The sequence below is a fragment of the Adelges cooleyi genome, unplaced genomic scaffold, assembly GCF_023614345.1.
Source record: "Adelges cooleyi isolate 19-005CV unplaced genomic scaffold, UGA_ACOO_1.1 ACOO_flye_CR_arks_rails_tigmint_CR_PRNA_167, whole genome shotgun sequence".
NCBI lineage: Eukaryota > Metazoa > Arthropoda > Insecta > Hemiptera > Adelgidae > Adelges > Adelges cooleyi.
This window is the reverse complement of record NW_026095824.1, coordinates 1,652,338-1,672,652: the sequence shown is the minus strand read 5'-3', so window position 1 is coordinate 1,672,652 and position 20,315 is coordinate 1,652,338. Positions and strand designations below refer to the sequence as shown.

Here is a 20,315-nt window from a genome sequence, read left to right as displayed (position 1 = left end):
GGCATAGCGCACATCTGCTACAACGTAATTTACTGAATTTTAGTAAGCTTTAAAATGTTTGTCCAGAAAGCAATTTATGATTATTAATTTGACTTTTTTTTTAAATAAATATTTAAATTTTTACTTTATTATTTATGTGTTGTACATCTGAAAAGACAGTTTTATTAACAAACTCATTATGTATTTTCTGTATTCATAAATTAGATCACAGGCAATGATTATTTAAAAAAAAAAAAGTTTTTGCAACCGCAGAATCTTTTAAAATTAGTTGAGTTACCAGTAATTTAAAGATGTAAAATTTGACAATTAATAAAATTCAATTTTGCAACTATGATTTAGTAATGGTTTTAAAAACATCTTCAAAATGATATTATATAATATATTATTATAGTATTACTGAATCAAAAAATGTTAACATAACAATGTGCGCAAAAGAGAGGTGAGGGACAAGGTATTTTATTATCCCTTACGGTTAGCTGCCTTTAACATTATTAGAATATATTAAACGAGTGCCCGAAAATGTTAATATTTTTAATTAAAAAAATGTTAATCCTTTATAAAGTGTGTACGTCTCTGTATATCACTCACTGAAACGGCTATTTAAAGTACTGTAGTTTATATTTTGAATCATTATGGAATTCCAAAATTTTCGGTTCGACCTGAAACAAAATAAACCTTTTTAATCCTTATTATCGATGGACATCAGATCGGGTCATTATTACTATTATATAAGCTTTCCCGATTCGATCAGGTTTAATGAAATGCAAAACATTTAACTCTGCTTACCAAACTGTATAAATTATATATATATATTTTTTTTTATCCAAATTTCAATCTGTACACTCCGTTTTTCGACTACCCTACAGATAGAGGATAGATCGTCTAGCACAACAGCGACGGGTCCGTTGCTAAAGCTAATAAATGACTATGCAATGGCAAGAGGGAAATATATAGCGGGATTTAGGAGCAGCTCATCAATATCTCTAGCGCTCTGCCAGACAGGACCAAACCGTTTTGCATTTATCGAAAAAACGGCCATACTATATTTACTGATGTGCATTTTGCTCGTGTAAAGTTTACATCCCTCCTACACATCACTATCGCGCCTAAGTTTCTGTAATGTTCACAGACTGTGGCGTTCTCACGCCTAACTGAATCAAAACGGTTATATAATAAATAACAATATATATGTCTATGTAAAATTGGACAAAATTTCCGGTCTGTTGGTCGTTTTTAATTGCTTTATATAACACGCGTAGCGTGTAAAGCACAATGCCGATGAGGCCAGACGAAGGAGTCCAGAGTTAGGACTTTTAACAATACTTTCACGTTCGAGAAACCGTGATGAACGAGCACGTTGGTTGACGGCAGACTTAATTATTCAAATGTCTGTCACAATTGTGTACAGAACAAATTGTCAACTTATACACACCAACTCGTTTTATTTTACACCTCTTATCGCAAGGTGCATAATTTCGAATTCAATTATTGTGCTTCCTATTTTTTTTTTCTGTAACCGCAAACAATAAATAATCGTCATTAGGCAGACCTCAGTTGAATTCAAATACGGTCGTCACACGATAGTCGTTTTTTATCTCAAACCCTTAAAATAAAATTGGGTTTTAGTAAAAAAAACAAAATGAATTTCCTCATTCGTGAACTTTTTACCAAGAGGTATACCCTAAATATTATGCTGTAATAATTCAATTACTATCGATTTAACGGTTTAGTGAAATTATTGTTACAATACATTTTTGTGGCTTTATAATTAACAAAAAAATCATTAATGCCAATTGAAACTCAAATAAGATGTATGAAGTAGAAATCGATAACTTAATCACCGGTCGGGCAACTGCTATAGATCAATTGATCACCAAAATTGAATTGAACAAATTTGTATAAACTTACATATTTTGGTGTTTAAAACAAAAGTTGACTTTTATATTTCCCAACGTTGGTCTAAAATACAACAATGCGTAAAGGTCAACCATCTAATTCTTGATTGAAATGCCAATTTTGTGTATTATAGAAGTAACAAAAAAAAGTTTTTCATAAACCAAAGGTCAACAAATAAATTTCAGATTGACCTATTAAAATTATTTGTAATAAGTGAGTGCATTTCCGCCGCCATAATTCCTACAATAAACATGAGTGGGGGCATCAGACATGCGTATATTATAGATCCTTAGCTCCGAAGGGCTAAATATAATAAACAGATATAGATAGATACAAATACAATAGATAAACATTTGTAGATAACTACTCTTTTAGGCTACGTAACTACAGGTAGTTAAAATAAAATTGTGTTCTTTCTGACTCTGTCGCTTTATTAGTGAAAAGTAGATATGGTTCAAATGCCATTGCAATTTCAACAACACTCATATAATAAAGGCCACTGAATTATTATTTCAAGGAACGTTAATATACCGATGTTAACAATAGTACTTTCTAAAGCCCGTTTATTCGTATTGTACATACAAATTTTAGTTAAGCAAACTAATCTACAAATGAGTTAAAGGTAGCACAGCCAAACAGTAAGCATGACGCCATCGAGAAAAACCAGTTTTTGAGTAGTAAGTATTTTATCTTTCCTTATCTAAAGTACGATTATTATACACCTTGACTAGTCATTAGTCAATCCCATCGAAAAAGGGTTGATTATTATTAGTCAACCTATTTTAGTTGCCATATGAATAAATAAAAAAAAAACCTAATCAAGTTGCAAGGAAATAGCAAAACTAGTTTATTGGCAATACAAATAATATGCTATGAAAATGTTAATTTGTTCAATAGTTAACTGTTTATGTAATTATTATATAATTACATCAATTTAACTTGTATTATTGTCTGTTTAACTATCACTGTACTGTTCAAATAAGTTGCCTCTATAAACATGTGTTAAATAAAAAAGAATAACTAATATTGTTTAGTTTTGGATTATGGAGCAAACCAAATCTAACTTCAGCTAATAATTATTTAAGCTAAGTATAGTAAACTCGGATAGGTAATGTTTTAAAGCAAGTATGTTCTGCATTAATTATCATATTATAATTGAATTGCGAACGTACAGCTCAAGTATAACACACTAGTAGGTAAAAACAAAAGAAATTCCTACATAAATGCATGTCAATTGAAATGTACCTTTCAATTAAATTACATAAATTATTCATTTGGACGAATAATATCCTTGGACAATTTCTTTGTATTCTTTCTTCCTCTCATCCCAACGTTGAAATAAATTTAGTAGTTTTAAATGCTTCAGACTCGCACAAAAACACAAATAACAAAATAATGATAGAAGCTTCTTAAAACCAATGTATAATTCAATGGCAGTACAACCTTCAAGTTCGGCCCTCCTGTCTAATGTAATAAAAAATAAATATTTTTTTTAAAACATAACCACAGATATATTCGTATTGAGTAATTATTAAGAAATTATTTCGGTCACAACTGAGTATTAGTAATTATTAAGGCATGTACATTGTACATTGTATCTGTATTATGATTTTAAATAATAATATGTACATTTGTACATTGTATATTATTATAGCAGACATAACCAACAATGTGATTACTTATTCATCAAACTAATCAAATGTTTTTACTCGTTCAACCTAATGAACAGTTATAGCAAACAATTTAAGTTATTAATTTTAATAATACAAAATAGAATTAAAAGCAAAATATAATATCAAAAATCAAGTCAACAAATACAATAAACTATTATTTCAAAATAATAATTGGTAGTAATTGGTTGACTGTCTATGCCCATGACACTAATCCATCACTTTATGTTCTTTGTAAATCTCTGATTGATCTTTATTTATAGTAAAATCCATATATTATCTTAAAATTGCTGATTCTTCCTAATGGACTATAAAGTCGGTTCCTGAAATAGATGGATAATGATTTTTCAACGGTGTCACCTCACTATATGTCCACCAATCGCCTCTCTTTGAGTTTTGTAGTCCTTTTCATCAACTTACATTTTAACTTGGTGGCGTCACTTTGATCTAGTTGTATAACTAATGCAAACTTGCACCTAAATTCTAGGTTATGACTAAATTCACTTTTTAATAATCTATTAAGCTCAACAGATGAATGTTGTTTTTATCTAAACCGATCTCTCATTTATTTTAAATCCCATTTTCCTGCTACTCTCTTATGGGTATACAAACAATACTATCGCTCGTTTATTATCTTTGAATATTGTTTTTCGCTGTATTACTATTAAAATCTTTGACTCTTAATAGTCTTTGGCCTATTAATTTAAAACGCCGATTAGACTTTTGGTATTTTTAAGGCTTATTGCTTGTAATTAGTATCATAACTTTTCCAATTTAATTTTGAATAAAGTGCTTAAACTTTTGCTATTATTTGCTACTATGTATTCTCTTGTGGCTTTCTTATTATCATCAAATATATCCGTGACACGAATTTCTTTCACCGTAAAGTCTCATTATAATGAATTCGATAACGTTACATTAAAAGAAAATGTAACCGTTGTACATACCACTTGTTATAGTGGTGATAAACCATATGAAAGTTAAATTAATACAAAATATTAAACATATTTTATAGTAAAGTTATATCAAATTTTTTTTTCGTGAATATTACCATTGCCACCAATATTAGTATTCGTACTTTGTTTGAGAGTCATGTAAATTATTATTTCAATATTTGATATATTAGAATAAAGATAGGAAAACGAATAAAACGGATATGAAAAAATATAGCAGCCACTCGTAAATAAACACACCTTATACGGTATAATGTATCTGTTTAGACACATAAACAGATAAAGTTCAGTGGAAAAAATGAAAACTTTATATTTTATTCCTGCCGAAAATAGTTTTATTAGTCGAAACTATTATTGTTATTGATATATAAACTTTTTTTTTTAATTTCCAGTGTTAAATTTCCAGAGTTAAATTTCCATTCAAAAGAAATATCGATTTTTACATCAGTTAGGGTTATTTAAGTTAAAACGTTTAAGTAAGTGAAATATAATTTCAACTCCCCTTAGCTCCTTATCTCAGTGAATACGACGAGAATCCGGTAATAAAGTGCACATTTTTGTATAAAAATAATTTGTTTGTAAAATTGAGGTTACCTACAAAAAGTTTTTAACACTAAAAAGTAATTTAAGGTTTAGAAAAAACTCGAGCAAAACTTGTGGTTATATATTAAGGAATAAAATAATAATATATTAAAAAATACTCTCTTCGCTACAAAAAAACGATACACTTTCGGCTTTCCAATAATACTATATACGCGTACTTTGGAAGCAATTCAATCAGCATTCACAACAGACTGCTACCAAAATACCCGTAACGTTATTATTGAAAAATGTATAATTAATTGTAGCGAAGGGTATTTTTTATTATTTCATTTCTTAATTTAGAGCTTTCATAAAATATCGATTGTGGCTTCAGGAGAAAAATAAATCATAAGGAATCTATGTATTCTGCTAATTTGTTTTATGATTTTAAATACTAATTAGTTTATTCAGTCCAAACGTGTGGTATAGACTTAATTAAGTCTAGTAAATATATAAAAATTGTGTGCGCATGAAAAATAAACACAATAAAAGTTAAAATGTAAAAAAAAAACGTTCTACGTCATAGGAAATATTGAGACTATAATATTGTCCTTCTCTTATTGTTATTTATCAATCTACAATCTGGATTATATAATACATAGTTCTATAATGGTGTTATTTGGTGGGTGGCAGAGTGAGTATTAGCTCCTTTTCTTGCCGTTTCTTTCTAGACGACTACTATTAATGTAATATGTTAGGGTAATGGGTATTGTCGAGTATCTCTCTGAGACAACCGAATACAACAAATCAATTTTAAAAAGAGGAGGTCCATGCCAGACCAATGCGGGTAGCAGTTGAATGGAACTCGAACTTATCCGGTAACTGACAACAAGTAGCAGTTGCTTAGCTCCAAATGTTTATCTACGAACGGTAAGGACAAGCACGTATGACAAAGGTTCCCGAACGCGGTTATTTATCAAGGGGCAAAATATTGACATATGCAACAATTGATAAATGCAAATCGATTTTGATAATTTCAACCGTCAGGGTAATTTTAATTGGCTTTATTGTATAATAATTATTTGCGTATTATTTATTTTCGTTCATATTTATAGCCATTTTGGCGGTAAAAAATGACTTGACAAGAAAAATAATGACGTCCACATAGACCTCCGGTTTTCAAAAATTTAATTTATTTTACGCTGTAAATTGTGATTAGTGTTTGGTTATTAGACATTTGGAAACTGAATAGAAAGTGATGTTTTGTTAGAACACTATGATTTCCTCCTACATACATATGAGGCGTCAACCCTTTTCCAGTAGGATAAGTTTTGACATAACTACATGTGAGCTCTTTAATAAAATACAAATTACATAAGCTGAAAAGTACGTCTCAGACGGGTAAACCTAGATTAAAGTTTATAAGCATTACATCTAATCAATCCGACATTTGTTTAATCGTCAGATTGTTTGATACTCGAGGATTAGGACTAAATGCGTACCGGGGTTCAAAATATAGAGTAGGCACATTAAAATAAATATCACTATTCGATACTACTGTCACGATGCCACGATCGTGGATAAAATTTTGGATTGAGCCCAGCGAAAAGACATATTCATGTCAAAATTACATACTTATAAAAACAATATTCAGCTCTGACCTCGTATATTTAATTTGGCAACAGTAAGAAAAAAATTAAAATCAACCATTCATTATACTCGAGAATGTTTGCTCTATATTTCGTGATATTACTTGGTTTTCTATTTAATACAATTGTTCATTAAATAAAAATGAAAATTTTCGGAATTTGTTATAAGGTAAAACAATATTTTAAAGTTTTTAGAATAACAAGGTTGTCGCGACTTTTTAAATTAATTAACACATAACTGTCCACTTATGGTATACTAATAGTGTACTATACATTTTAATATACATACTAAAAATGTATAAGAAAAAACAAGATAAATAAAAGGTGAAGAAATATGTATAAATAATATTTATGTTGATAGGATTGAAGTATTTAACTATGAAAACGGCTGTTTAGTGAAATTATTCAGGCACATGATTCCAATCATGAGCTTGCATTAGTATGATCAATTTCACTCGAACACCGTATTTCAATCCTATTAATGTATAATATATTTTCTTAAATCCTAATTGAGTTAATGAACTCAAGGAATGTAAATACATATTATTATAGGATTTTGTGCAATTTTAAGTTGAATAATTGTGTATAATGCTTTAAAACATTCACTTACAATAATTACCTTAAACATGTTATTACAATTAAACGAACAAACACTTATCTAGAAAAATCGTTAATAAACACAAAAAACAAACAAAAGTCACAGGGACAAGTACTTATCATCGACATGATTGTTTTGAAATAATAGTCTATGATGACAGCTAGTCAGTTCACCAAGGAGGTTTCAATAATTGAATTCATCAAAAGTAATGTAGTGCGGTAACGTCATCAGATTACTTTGAGAATAAACGGAAATTAAAAGAATATTTAAATTAGGCAAGAGCCTAACTCATCAAACTAATCATTTAAAAAAAAAATTGTTTAACCTGAAATTGTACGAAGGATAAATGCTAAATCTGTTAAAGTTGTGAGCAAATAATATATACTTCTTATTAAGATCGTTATTATAATGTCACGCTGAGCTATTTTAGTTTGTTAATTGTATTTCTAAAAACAATTTCCAAGTAAGTTAGTTTTGAACGGGTTATTTTAAGTCGTCAAATTTTTATATTTTTAATTACTAACACATATTCACAGAATAGCTTGATTTTATTATTGGTTAAACAAAAAAGAATCGCCAAAAATACGTACACAGAAGTTGATTTTTTAGTTTTCAATTCCTATTTTAATTGAAATTACATGTTTTTTAATTAGTATTTATGTAAAAGTAAATTACTTATCGTTTTTTTATGTGTAGATTTACAGTTATGTTATGAATACACTAGAAAAAGCAATAATATCCATAAATATGTATATATTATATATTTTATATATTATAATAATAATAGTAAAATAAACTACTGACAAAATACTGATGCGGTAAAATATCAACACAGCTTTTGTTGTTGTTTAACATGATTGAATTTTAACTCTATCATAAATATTTATATAATAGTTTACGATTAAACCGAATTTATCAGCTTTAGTAGTTATGTTACATGACAATATGATTTATATAAATAACGCCAAAAAAATATAAATGCATACAACATTAATTAAAAGCTCTTAGATATAGATATTTTTTTCACCAGTCAATATTAGTATTATTGTACAATGATAATTCACCTATATAACATAATATTTTATACATACTATACGATTTTCCTTTATCAGCGCCACAATACTACTTCAAACTTTCCTCGAGATAAAATATATTATAAGTATTATAATTTATTATACTTGTTAAAACATAAAAAAAAGTACTGTTTATAACACTATAGTTATTATTTTATTATTTATCTATTTGTAATATAATAATAATCGTATATATACTTAGTTTAAATAAAGTGGACAGTAATAACAATTATAATGATTGAAAATATTAATATATATATTAGTATATATTATATACTTATTACTTTTGTTATATAATAATTAAAAAATGTATAGTAGTGTTAGTTTTGCCAATTAAAAATTAAGGAAAGTCTATTGCTTTGTCGAGCAACGCAATTTGAGTTGTAAGAATTTACAAGTTTGATACCGTTTTAAACCGTTTTATAATTTAAAACGCATATTTTTTTTTTTAAATGTTTAAGTAGAAATGTTAACGATTTCGGCAACACCCCGGTTGTTATTAATGACTATATGATTATTAATAACTAAAAAGTATATTTCTTCTTGTTAGTAAACCTATGCAGGTATATTCAGTTTCGCTTCGGAAGAGTTTTTTGAATCTAATAGGCTTGATTTTGGTATTCTCCTAAAAAAACAAAATGAAATAATTATTAACATGCTTCATTATTGAAATCTTTTTTTAGGTAAAATTGTAATTTAATTCGTTTCTGATTATTGCATTCGTTTTTTCTAACCTCATCTTTACTAAAGATAGCAAATGTAATTCAGAAATTTTAAGTCATTTTAATCAAAAATTACCAACTTATTTGTCTTTCCTTCCCTCGTCTTATCCCGTGTAAATGGGATTGGCCCGCCAAATCGAATCTCACGCTTATTTATCTTTAGGTCTGTTTTTACCTTTCACCTCTAATTTCTACTTCTACATCTCAATGATCTACATTAATCCTTCTTATTCATTTTACTTTTCTCTCTTCTTTCAACACGTCTAACATCTTCTATGTTACAAGGTCGGAACACTTGACCGTATTATTTATAAGTATTCAACAGCGTGGTGTTTTTTGGCTGTACCTGAAATCTGTTTGTTAAACGGTGATTCGTGGCTAGAGTTGTTTTGTGCTTCGTCGTATCCTCCAAACTGATCGGCTTCAAAGGACGATACGAATGCTGGGTCAACTCCCATCTGGTATCTCTGGTAAGCAAAGTACGCCGAAGCAGCCTAAGACACCACATAAGGTATTTAAGGAGAAGTCATATTGATAAGTACGTTTTTACTTACCCAAGAAAATATGGCGAACAATGTGAAATAAACGGCAGTTGTAGGATTGGCAGTGCTTATTGACTCGGGGAATTCGGGAGTATCGCTCCAGGAACTGGACAGGTAGTAGAAGAGCAAGAAATTCCAAAACGCCCAAAGACCTAAAATGTGAATTTATGAGTTAACGGTTTCGTATACCGACTAGAAAAAACTTAAGCAACACTTTTGGTTATACTTCATAAAATAATTAAACCCTGACAGACTGAGGAGTATGTTTTCTGAGTTTATTTCATAACTGTTATTAAAAGTCCTTAAACACATAAATATGTTTTGTAGCTTTTATGTGGAGTAGACTGGGCGTTTGATGTGTAGTAAAAAATGATAACAAATCTTAAAAAATAACTTTCAGATGTAAAAAGTAGTTGGATAAAGTGTTGAAACTTGAAAGCAAAACAATTATAGGATTAAGTTAGAATAAATAAGATTGTTAAATGTGTTTTGTGCTTAATGTTTATGTGATCTGTAATACTTCTAGGTCGAGGCTTACTTGAAAATCCAAGGTCGAGAAGAACGTAATGCTTGCGACTCTTTACCGAAGGCACATTTTCAAAGTAGTATTCACCGCCGACGAATACAACCGCTCCGATTACCGATGTAAATCCAACGACACCGCCTATATGGCACCCGAAATTCTTCAGGTTAAACATACAAATCTCTTCACCAGTGTTCTTGTCTACAGTCCATGAGCCGGACGACACACAAAAGTATACGATCAAACCGAATAGCTAAAAAGAAAAAAAAACACGAAATATCAATTTTTTTGTAAAAATATAAAATATACCAACAGTAACATTAATAAAGGTTGAAACCCCGATCAACTCGGATTTTTAATTAACGTTTTCCATTTAATTATAATGTAATTGAAGTAAGTTTACTATAGTTAGTTCTTGATTATTGTATAATGTATATTGTTAATGCTTAATTAGAAACTGATTACTTATTATTAGATGGAAACTAAACGCTTTCCTCCCCCGAGGACTTGGGTCGTTTTCAGTGTTATAATTTATAAACATTAACATTACAGTAAAAGGTATCTTTAAATTAAATAGGCTGGCCGGATTAGATAAAACGCTTGACTGACTACAGAATTTTCTCATTGAGCGAAGTTGACAAAATGTAAATGATATTATCATCTAATAATAGAAAATGTACATCAGGTTTTAGATGTAATTGGTAGTTTATTGATCGAACACCTTCATTTAACTACTCAACCATTTATAGTATCATGTGCTCCGTTTGTATTATATCGATATATATAAATTACAATATAAAACCGTTCCATTCATAATCGATTACATCACAACACTAGTTCAGTTGACTTCTGCGTGCGGTCCTTTTACAATAACTAATTATCTCACTTGTTCTTTTTAAGCTTCAAACCAATATCGTGATACTGCAGAATTATGAATAGGATAATAATTGTATGTTGCAATCAGTTTTATACAACATACTACTTGTTTTGGAAAATATTTTTAAACTCGAACACAAATTGTATTAATTATTTCAGGCTTTTATTTGTTTACAGTAAAAAGTAAAACAAAAAATGTGTAAAATAGGTATGTAATTTTAACTAAATTTTTTATCGAAATTTAATTATCTGAATAAAAACACTACATCTTACAAAATGATAACCAACTGTTAAGTGTAGACATATTTAGATACTATTTAATACAAACTATTATTATCGATGATTGGATTTTGGTGAGATGCACCGCGCTGCATAAAAACATAGATAATAGAAACAACAGCTATTTTTTTAATTTTTATTATTCGACTATAGCAATATTCTGTGTGGGCGACGTTTGCATATACGGCGGCTGTGTGTTAGTAGGTCATTAGTTCGAAGGCGTATTTTCGATTAGTTAATTTTTTACAATCAAAATGTTTATCAAGAGTAATGTGTCCGAGTATTTTCTTTTTTTAAATTGAATAATTAATTGTTGATTAACTGGTATTATAATTAAAAAAATAATATCGATAAAAACAATAGTATGGTTTTTGGGTTAATTAGCAAATCGACTTTTTTTATGATCGTATATTGAACAGTTCCCCCGTTTTTTAACAGAAATTTTCAAGAATATTATAAACAATTTTTATAGTAGAGTAGTCAGGATTTCTATCCTTCGATTTACCAAAATTAAAGAAGTAACACCTTGCACACAGCACAGGAATAATTAATACATTATATATTCTGAAATTTCGGGGAAGGCTACATCCCTCTGAGCCCCTCCCCTAAATACGTCACTTTTGATGGAGGAAACATGTCCTTAAGTTACTTTTTTGTTTATTTAAAAAAACTAGATAATATATTTAAATAGGTATTCGTTTTATAATTTTATTGTGTACTTAACAAAATGTTATAGAGCAAGTAAAAATAGTTACTGAATAACAAATCAATAAAGCATAATTGCATAAATGGTAACCATGTTCAATAAATTAAATTATTAATCCTCTCTTTTCAAGTGCAGTATTGTACTATTTGTAAGTAGGTCATTGCGGTATTTTTAACTGGCGCATTCTAACAGTACAAAGTTGAATAATCGAATATTGGATATTTTTAATTTAAAACAGTTTTTTAACATTAATTTGTTTGTGGTTACCTAATAAACAATTAATTTCACTATTTAAATACCTCATTTATTTTGTTTGTAACAGATAATGAAACGATACAGCCATATCCATTACAACTAGGCCAGTGTATATTATGATAGGCATATGTGTCGTTAAAACCAAATAATACAAATATATGAATAATGGCATTCAGGTCGTGGATAATAAAAATATTTTTAAGAAAGCCAAAATATTAAATAGGTAATAATAATAAATATAAATAATTAAGTTATAATAATGCTTTTACATTTTAATTACGGCATTAACGCAAGCTATTGTTTACCAAATTTTTATTGTCCAACTAAGAGTGCTATAAACGTGTAAAAGGTGATCATTAAGAACTAATCGAATCTTGTGTAACCTATACTGTCGTTGACGATCGTTATTGCAATTGTGGATTTGGCCGAGGCCGTGGATTTTGATTTTAGTTTTTTTTTTTCAAAAAATATTTGTTTTAAATTGTTATTTTATTTCATCGGTCGATGAGCGTCGTGCACAGTATTATTGCGGAGAGGACTTACCAACGACAATAGTCTGACGAACACTTGAGGCTTGCGGACGAAATTCTGCACGTTGAACGCTCCGCCGACCTTGCCAGCCCCGTATGCTTGCGGGCCAGTGTCCATTTCCAATTTTGAGTCGGCACCACAAAGCAGTAGCGCGGGATCGTTGGAAAACTGAAAAATAATAGTTGAACCACACCAACTATATTCAGAGTTGTTTGTTGTTTACGCGGATGGCGTATTATCAACGCAGTAGCGGAAAGCTTTGGCCGAGATAACACGGGCACATTGATTTTTTCCAACCCCCTCCGCCACGGCCCTTCCCGTTCAACCCCCTCCAGGTCAACTGTTGTACTTAACGATTGGAGGGTGGCGTTTACCAAGCAACGCTAGTATCGCCACCGGGGTGTGTCGCCGTCGTACCAACTTGCAGCTGCCGTCGAAACCACCATCACTAGCTGATACAATACATATAATATTTTCCCCTGCCGCAGCCCTGCCACCCTCCCCAATTTTTCTCAAATACCGCTCACGGCCACCAAGAACTACAATACACATTGTTGACCTTCAACAGCAGCTACATTATATTATTATACAACAAAATAACTTATAATCGTGTAGACCTACACATAGAAAATAAATACAAAATATAGATACCAAATACTAATTTTATAAATTGTGAATAAACGGATCTTCAAATAAAAATATTGTATGAAAGGAGTTTGTTAAAAAATAATTGGAATTCCTAGAAGTGTTTCCTAGAAGAACGAACGTCAGGTCAAAAATGACAACATTTTCGGCGAACAACCAAATTTTCACTATTGACATTTTTCATTTTTTTTCTCACAAACGTCATCCATAAACTGAGAGAAAAAATTGATACAATTCAAAACAAATTATTGGCTTTCTGATTAATTTTTAAACTTTTTCTGTAAATATTATTAGTTTGGATACAATTGGTATTGACGAGTAATAATACGTTTTTTATAATACATTTGTACAACTTTTTTTGGTAAAATTAAAATTCTTAATTGTCTTCTTCTTTTTGCTTCTTGAATCTTAGTTCAAACAACCTGTTATATAAATAAATATGTTTAACAAATTTGTATTTATACTTTCCGATTTCAACCAAACCTGACCAATAGGTTGTGCCTACCAAACGCAGTTCAGAAATTACTTAAGCGCTAGTTTCAAAAAAAAATATCAGTTTAATAGGAGGTAGGTCTTTTTTTTATAACTGTAGCATATTAATTGGGCAATAGAACATTTCCTTGTATTTACTTAAGGTTCCGTCAGTGTTGGAGAGAGGGTTGGAAGTTGACATATTTAGTCTAATAGTTCATTATCCGAGTATAATTAGTTTACCCACTAATTCGCATGTAATAATAAAAATATAATATGCACTTCCATCACATGCAACAGGTTTTAGATAAAAATCTACTCGAAAAACTCAACTATATATTATACAAATCATCGCTGTTTTACGGATTACCATATTAGGTCTCCGATATCTACTCTCTAGTAGGTATCTAGTGTCCACCATGATCACCAAACGCAGTGCTAATCTGAAATAATTATATTTAAAAACATTGAAAGAATACATTATTTTTTTTTTATTAAAAGAAATAATATTTAATGTATAGCTTTTTTTTGGATTTACAAAAAAAGAATATAATGTCTTTTTTTTATTTGCTTTTGCAGAGATTTGAGATTTGTCAATACAAAAGTGTACCTATTTATAATATTTTTAATACTGTGGACGTTTTTATTATAATTATTTTAACAGTTAATAATTATATAGCTATAAGGTTAACGTGGCGTTTTGGACAAAACAGTCGCTCTGTTAACAAATAACAACTAAATTAAGCTGTTACTTAATCTTAAAATTTGACAATTTTAATTTATACGAGTTTTTAGGAAAGCTCCGTCTTCAAAAGTATTTAATAAATGTAGGTATACCTACTATGTATTTATTTACGGAAACAACTAAATAAGATCAACATCAACAAGTAGGCAACATTTTTGTGTTTTTAGTTTACCGCTGTTATCTTAAGTCTATAGCGTCCTTGATAGTTCAATTGAATAATTCCCCGATATTTTGGTTTGATTTCTTACTTGGTTTCTTATCTATTTAATTACTTGTACGAAGTACAATATACACATTATATTGAACAAAATCAAATCACGGATTGTTATATTTTCTGTGCCATTAATTTCCAAAAACGTATTTTGTATAATAATCGTTGAAAATCAAAAGGTTTGGTATTCGTATTAATTTTCGAGCAAATTTTATTTTGTAGCCATGGATATAGCAACGTCGACGGATATTATGATTGTCAGTGGTAATTCTCACTTGGAACTGGCCAATTTGGTAGCTCGGTAATTATTTGTCAAGTCTTCATTAAAGTATAGAATATTATTATAAATCTAAATTATTTATTTCTACAGCCGACTTGGAGTGAAGCCTGCACGATGTGCTGTTTCGTACACTACCAACAGAGAAACATCGGTTCAAATAAGCGATTCTGTTCGTGGCAAAGATATTTATATCATTCAAACAGGTTCAAAGTAAGTAGTCGGTCATTGTACTTGAACTGAAGCTGTAAATAAATATTTGTAGTATTACAAATAATAGTATAGTAATTTTAGATACGTTATTGATTTTTTGTAATTAACCTGTCCTAGTTTTAAAAAATTATTCATTTAATTCTCAATGTGAATTCTTATGTCTTTATTAATATCCTTAACCTAGTTTATGAACTATTTTCTAGAGATGTAAATAATAACATTATGGAACTTTTGATCATGGCATATGCATGTAAAACTTCTTCTGCAAAAAGCATTGTTGGCGTTATTCCTTATCTGCCTTACAGCAAACAATGTAACTAATAAATCATAAATATTCGGTTACACTTTTAATTGATTTGATAATTAAATATATTTTAGGTAAAATGCGTAAACGTGGATCCATTGTGTCTAAATTACTGGCTAAAATGTTGTGTTCTTCAGGATTAACTCATGTAATAACTATGGATTTACATCAAAAAGAAATTCAAGGATTTTTTGAATGCCCTGTTGACAATTTAAGAGCTTCGCCGTTTCTTTTACAGTACATCCAAGAATGTGTAAGTTCTTAATATTTATTAGAGTGCTCCTTATTTTAGTTTTTTTTTTTCATTTTCATGGTTTCCACCTCTCAATTGTCTCCAAATTACATTAAAAAAATATTGGTAAAACAACTATGCTGTATAATGAGTGCAAGTCATGTCAGTGAACATATATATATATACATATATTTGGAAACCATGAAAATTTGAGAAATATCAAAATATGGAGCACTTTAAATATATATGTTGTTTCTTTGAAATTAGCAAAAGTTTTTTAACATTTTTACTTATGTTTTGTATTTATAAATAGTTTGTTTTTATTTAGATTCCAGATTATCGCAATGCTGTGATAGTGGCTAGAAATCCAGGTTCAGCTAAAAAAGCCACATCCTATGCTGAACGTCTGCGCCTGGGAATTGCTGTTATTCATGGTGAACAAAAAGAGTCTGACTCCGATATGGTTGATGGACGGAATTCACCACCACCTTCAACTTCTCGTTCAAGAACTATGGATGTTAGTGTTGGAGTACCACAACATCCCGCTAAAGAAAAACCTCCAATCAATGTTGTTGGTGATGTTGGTGGCCGTATTGCTATCATGGTGGTTAGTAATAATTCTAAAGTATAATATACCGTTTATTAAGGATTAAATACCCTTAATAAACAATGTTGGGCTGGGTGACACTACTGAGTGCTCTCAATCTATCAATTGTTATTGTTTTTTTCTTTTATATATATATAGCTGTTATAAATTAACTTAATGGTTTTTTACAATAAAAAAAAACCATATTAATAATACACCATATAAACAAGTACAACATAGCTACTTTTTTCAGCTATTTTCGATACTGAAGTAAAATATTGCAAAATTTCATATTAAAATTAGTTGGATTACTATTAACTATTATATATCATTTAATTTTGTCCTAGAGCTGGATTGGTCATTTAGTATCATGTTTTTTTTTTAATTATACAAACGTTACAATTGTAACTACAGTTTTAATGAAAAACAAATTAAATTTGATTATAATTGTTAATAAATTATGTAGTTGTTGCCAGATAACTTTGCACAGTTGCGGCAGCGCGAAAACGCAAAGCCACAGGGGTTCTCTGTGTTTTATGTTGTTTTTTTTTTACTGTGCCTTGTCGAATTATAGTTGATGGTTTAATTTTATAAAATTTATAATAATAATAGTAATAACAACAACAATAATGAAGAACCTTTGCGTTCGAAATATGTTCATCCTAGCCGATGGATGGTCGAGGAAAAAAACTAGTTTAGGATACACTTGCTGATAAACGCCGCTGCTGCTGTGCCAACTTATCTGGCAACGACTGTATTTGTTAATTATATTGTGATATCGGTGACATTTTATAATACTGATATACAAAAAAAATAATTCTAGAAGGTCTACTTTCATTTACGTATTTTAGCGTGTTGTTAACGTGGCACCATTGTGTTCATTGTCAAATTTTCGTGTATTCAGACTGTATTAATTAACATATTATATTAGATAAACCATAATTTTTATAAATGTCAACAATTATTCTACGGCACACAAAAATCTTCCTTAAAACACAACTTTTATCATTTTCCAACAAGACTTGTTAACTAACCTTGAAGGTTGAAAAAACAATTATATTGAATCATTATAAATAAATGTATATATTTTTTCCATTTCATAATTTTTATAACGTTTTTATGAACTCACAATCATAAAAATTTAATTTTTGCTGCAACTACTGTGATCATTAGTGTACGTTTTTTTTTACAATTATTTTGTGTTTTTTGAACGGTTATGGTTATGGTTTGGAACTACTATAACTCATAGGTCGTCACCCATCTTACAATTAGCATCACCTAACAGCAACTACAGCTGACTACTGACCACACCATTATTTTATTTTTTAATTTTGTTTTAGGATGATATGGTAGACGATGTTGCATCTTTTGTTGCTGCTGCTGAAGTGTTAAAAGAACGCGGAGCTTACAAAATATATGTTATGGCTACACATGGTTTGCTGTCATCAGACGCTCCTAGACTTATTGAATCATCACCAATCGATGAAGTATATATTAAAATTAAATAGTATACATCAAATTATATTATGATTTATGACTTACATTGATTGTTACTTTTAGGTGGTTGTTACAAATACTATTCCTCATGAAATACAAAAAATGCAATGCCACAAAATAAAAACTGTGGACATCAGTATTTTGCTATCCGAAGCTATTCGTAGAATTCATAACAAAGAATCCATGTCATATTTATTCAAGAATGTTACATTAGAAGATTAGTTGATCAATGATAACTGCAATTTACTTTGTTACTACAACATAAACTAAGATTTTATGTTTACTAAAAAATTTTAAAGAAAATATATTATAAAATATGAACATAGGTTATAAACTTTTTCTTCACTAATATGTAATATTTTAGTTTTTATTTTTTAAACACATGTTTAACTTCTTAAACTTAATTAATAATTAATATGCCATACTACAGTGTTGTAGATTATGAGACTTTCAGACTGCATGCTAGTTTTATATAAATTGCACTGAACTAGTGAAACCAAAAAAGTAGTTTTTAGTTATCAATTATTATTGAAAAATGTACAAAAATAAATAAATAGAATGATTATTTTTAAATAAATAAAAAAAAATAATAAGCTGACGACTTACTATGTGTTAGGTTATCGACTGCCAAATTAAAATTGTTGGCATTCATTTGGGTAATTTTTATTAAATTATTCATTATTATACTTATCCCTTGCTAACAAAAAATCTATTCAGTCACTGAAATTAATGTTAAAAAAATATTTTCTTTTCCTTATCAAACTAAGTGGTAGACAATTATTTTTGTAAAATCTGGGCGAGATATTATTTTGAGGGAAAACTAAACGAACATTGCAACTCTTTCATTGAGAATATAATTTTAAAATAATTTGTGAAATGACAGTATAAAATATAATAATATTAAGTATAAAATTTGGGTATAGGTAGGTCATTAGGTATTATAGGTAGGTTATTTAGTATCATTAATACCTAGTGACTATACCAATGTCTAGGTGCCTACAACATAAGTGGGTGATGTGCATTACTAAATATTGAAGGTTCATTAAACTGTAATTGTGCTACACTGTTGCCCATTAATTTAGATAATAGAAAAAACATGGGCACGACAACAGCTCTTTTGTTTTACTTCTTCTTATTATAATTATTGTACCATTATTATTTATTTTTCATCTACTAAATATGTCTATAAAATAGCTTTTAATATTTTTTAAATTACATTGAAAATAATTTTTATATTAGGAATATCACTAGAATTTTTTATTATTATTTCGCTGTTTAAAATACTATAGCAGTATTCCAACTTTATGATCATATTGTAATAAATGAATTATCTACTTAGGTCTGTCACATTGGCGTAGCTTGTTTGATTATCTGTGAGGGCTACATAGGACTAGAAAAATGTATTCCAAAAACTCTTTATGTTTATCATGAAATAAAGGGAAAGGGAACATTTTTAAAAAAAAAATATGTATACATATTTATAAATATGACTCCTTCTTAACCTGGTATTTTATTTTACAATACATAAAACAATTAAAATTAAATTATTAAATTTAACTTATACGTCTGTCTTTTTCTGCAAAAATATTGAGTACATTTTCTGATTCTATTACATGTGATAAATCTCTTTCAATATGAAGTATTGACAAGTTTGTGAACCTATCATTTGTCATGGTATTTCTAATCCAATTCTTTATTCGTCTCATAACAGAAAATGAGCGTTCACATGAGGCAGATGATATTGGTATAGTCAGTGCAGTTTGCAAAAGTTTACAAAAATTTAGAAATATATTGTTGTCTACAATGGGTATGATGTCATCAATTTCAAAGGATTCTTTATTCATCATATTTTTTATGACCATCATTTCAGCCTTCAAATTTTCTGGACATGTTTCATGTTTTCTAGAAAATTCAAATAAATTAAAAAAATATATATTATAATTTATTTTAAATTCATAAGTACCTCATACTTATTAATAACTCAATACTTTTTTCATATTTTAATTGTATAAAATTGTCCACTCCTACACCGATTTTTAGACTTTCTACTGAAAACCTATTTTTCATGCCATTTATTACACAGTCCATTATTTTAAAATAAACATTTATTTTCCAGCATTCGAAATTTGCCTCTTCGTTAGACATATTATTATCGTTATTAATGATAGAAGAGCATTCATCCCCACTTTTAGAACTGATATAATAGTTACTTAAATGAATTGGCTCTTCTATTTTTATGCTTTGTACCTATAAGTATCAATATTTGAATTTAAAAAGATAAATAATAAATTAATTTAGACAAGTTTTTAAAATAGACTTTTAGAGATGTCCAAAGAAAT

At 29.0% G+C, this 20,315-nt stretch overlaps 3 protein-coding genes across 3 annotated transcripts; 1 reads left to right on the top strand and 2 right to left on the bottom strand.

The window, feature by feature from the left end:
- Positions 1 to 8,107: 8,107 nt before the first annotated feature.
- On the bottom strand, positions 8,108 to 13,061 carry LOC126832761 (synaptogyrin). Its single transcript, XM_050563682.1, has 5 exons — positions 12,808 to 13,061; positions 10,164 to 10,401; positions 9,638 to 9,777; positions 9,430 to 9,577; positions 8,108 to 8,986 (listed from the first exon to the last, which is right to left on the bottom strand). The coding sequence occupies exons 1-5, from the start codon at positions 12,910 to 12,912 to the stop codon at positions 8,961 to 8,963; spliced, it is 657 nt and encodes a 218-aa protein (XP_050419639.1). The 5' UTR covers positions 12,913 to 13,061; the 3' UTR covers positions 8,108 to 8,960.
- A 1,861-nt stretch (positions 13,062 to 14,922) lies between these two features.
- Positions 14,923 to 18,524, top strand: LOC126832753 (phosphoribosyl pyrophosphate synthase-associated protein 2). Its single transcript, XM_050563661.1, has 7 exons — positions 14,923 to 15,168; positions 15,238 to 15,357; positions 15,561 to 15,670; positions 15,736 to 15,914; positions 16,222 to 16,500; positions 17,820 to 17,966; positions 18,040 to 18,524. The coding sequence occupies exons 1-7, from the start codon at positions 15,092 to 15,094 to the stop codon at positions 18,196 to 18,198; spliced, it is 1,071 nt and encodes a 356-aa protein (XP_050419618.1). The 5' UTR covers positions 14,923 to 15,091; the 3' UTR covers positions 18,199 to 18,524.
- A 1,005-nt stretch (positions 18,525 to 19,529) lies between these two features.
- On the bottom strand, positions 19,530 to 20,121 carry LOC126832918 (uncharacterized). The gene is made up of 2 exons (XM_050563958.1): positions 19,969 to 20,121; positions 19,530 to 19,847 (listed from the first exon to the last, which is right to left on the bottom strand). The coding sequence occupies exons 1-2, from the start codon at positions 20,119 to 20,121 to the stop codon at positions 19,530 to 19,532; spliced, it is 471 nt and encodes a 156-aa protein (XP_050419915.1).
- Between the last annotated feature and the right edge of the window lie 194 nt (positions 20,122 to 20,315).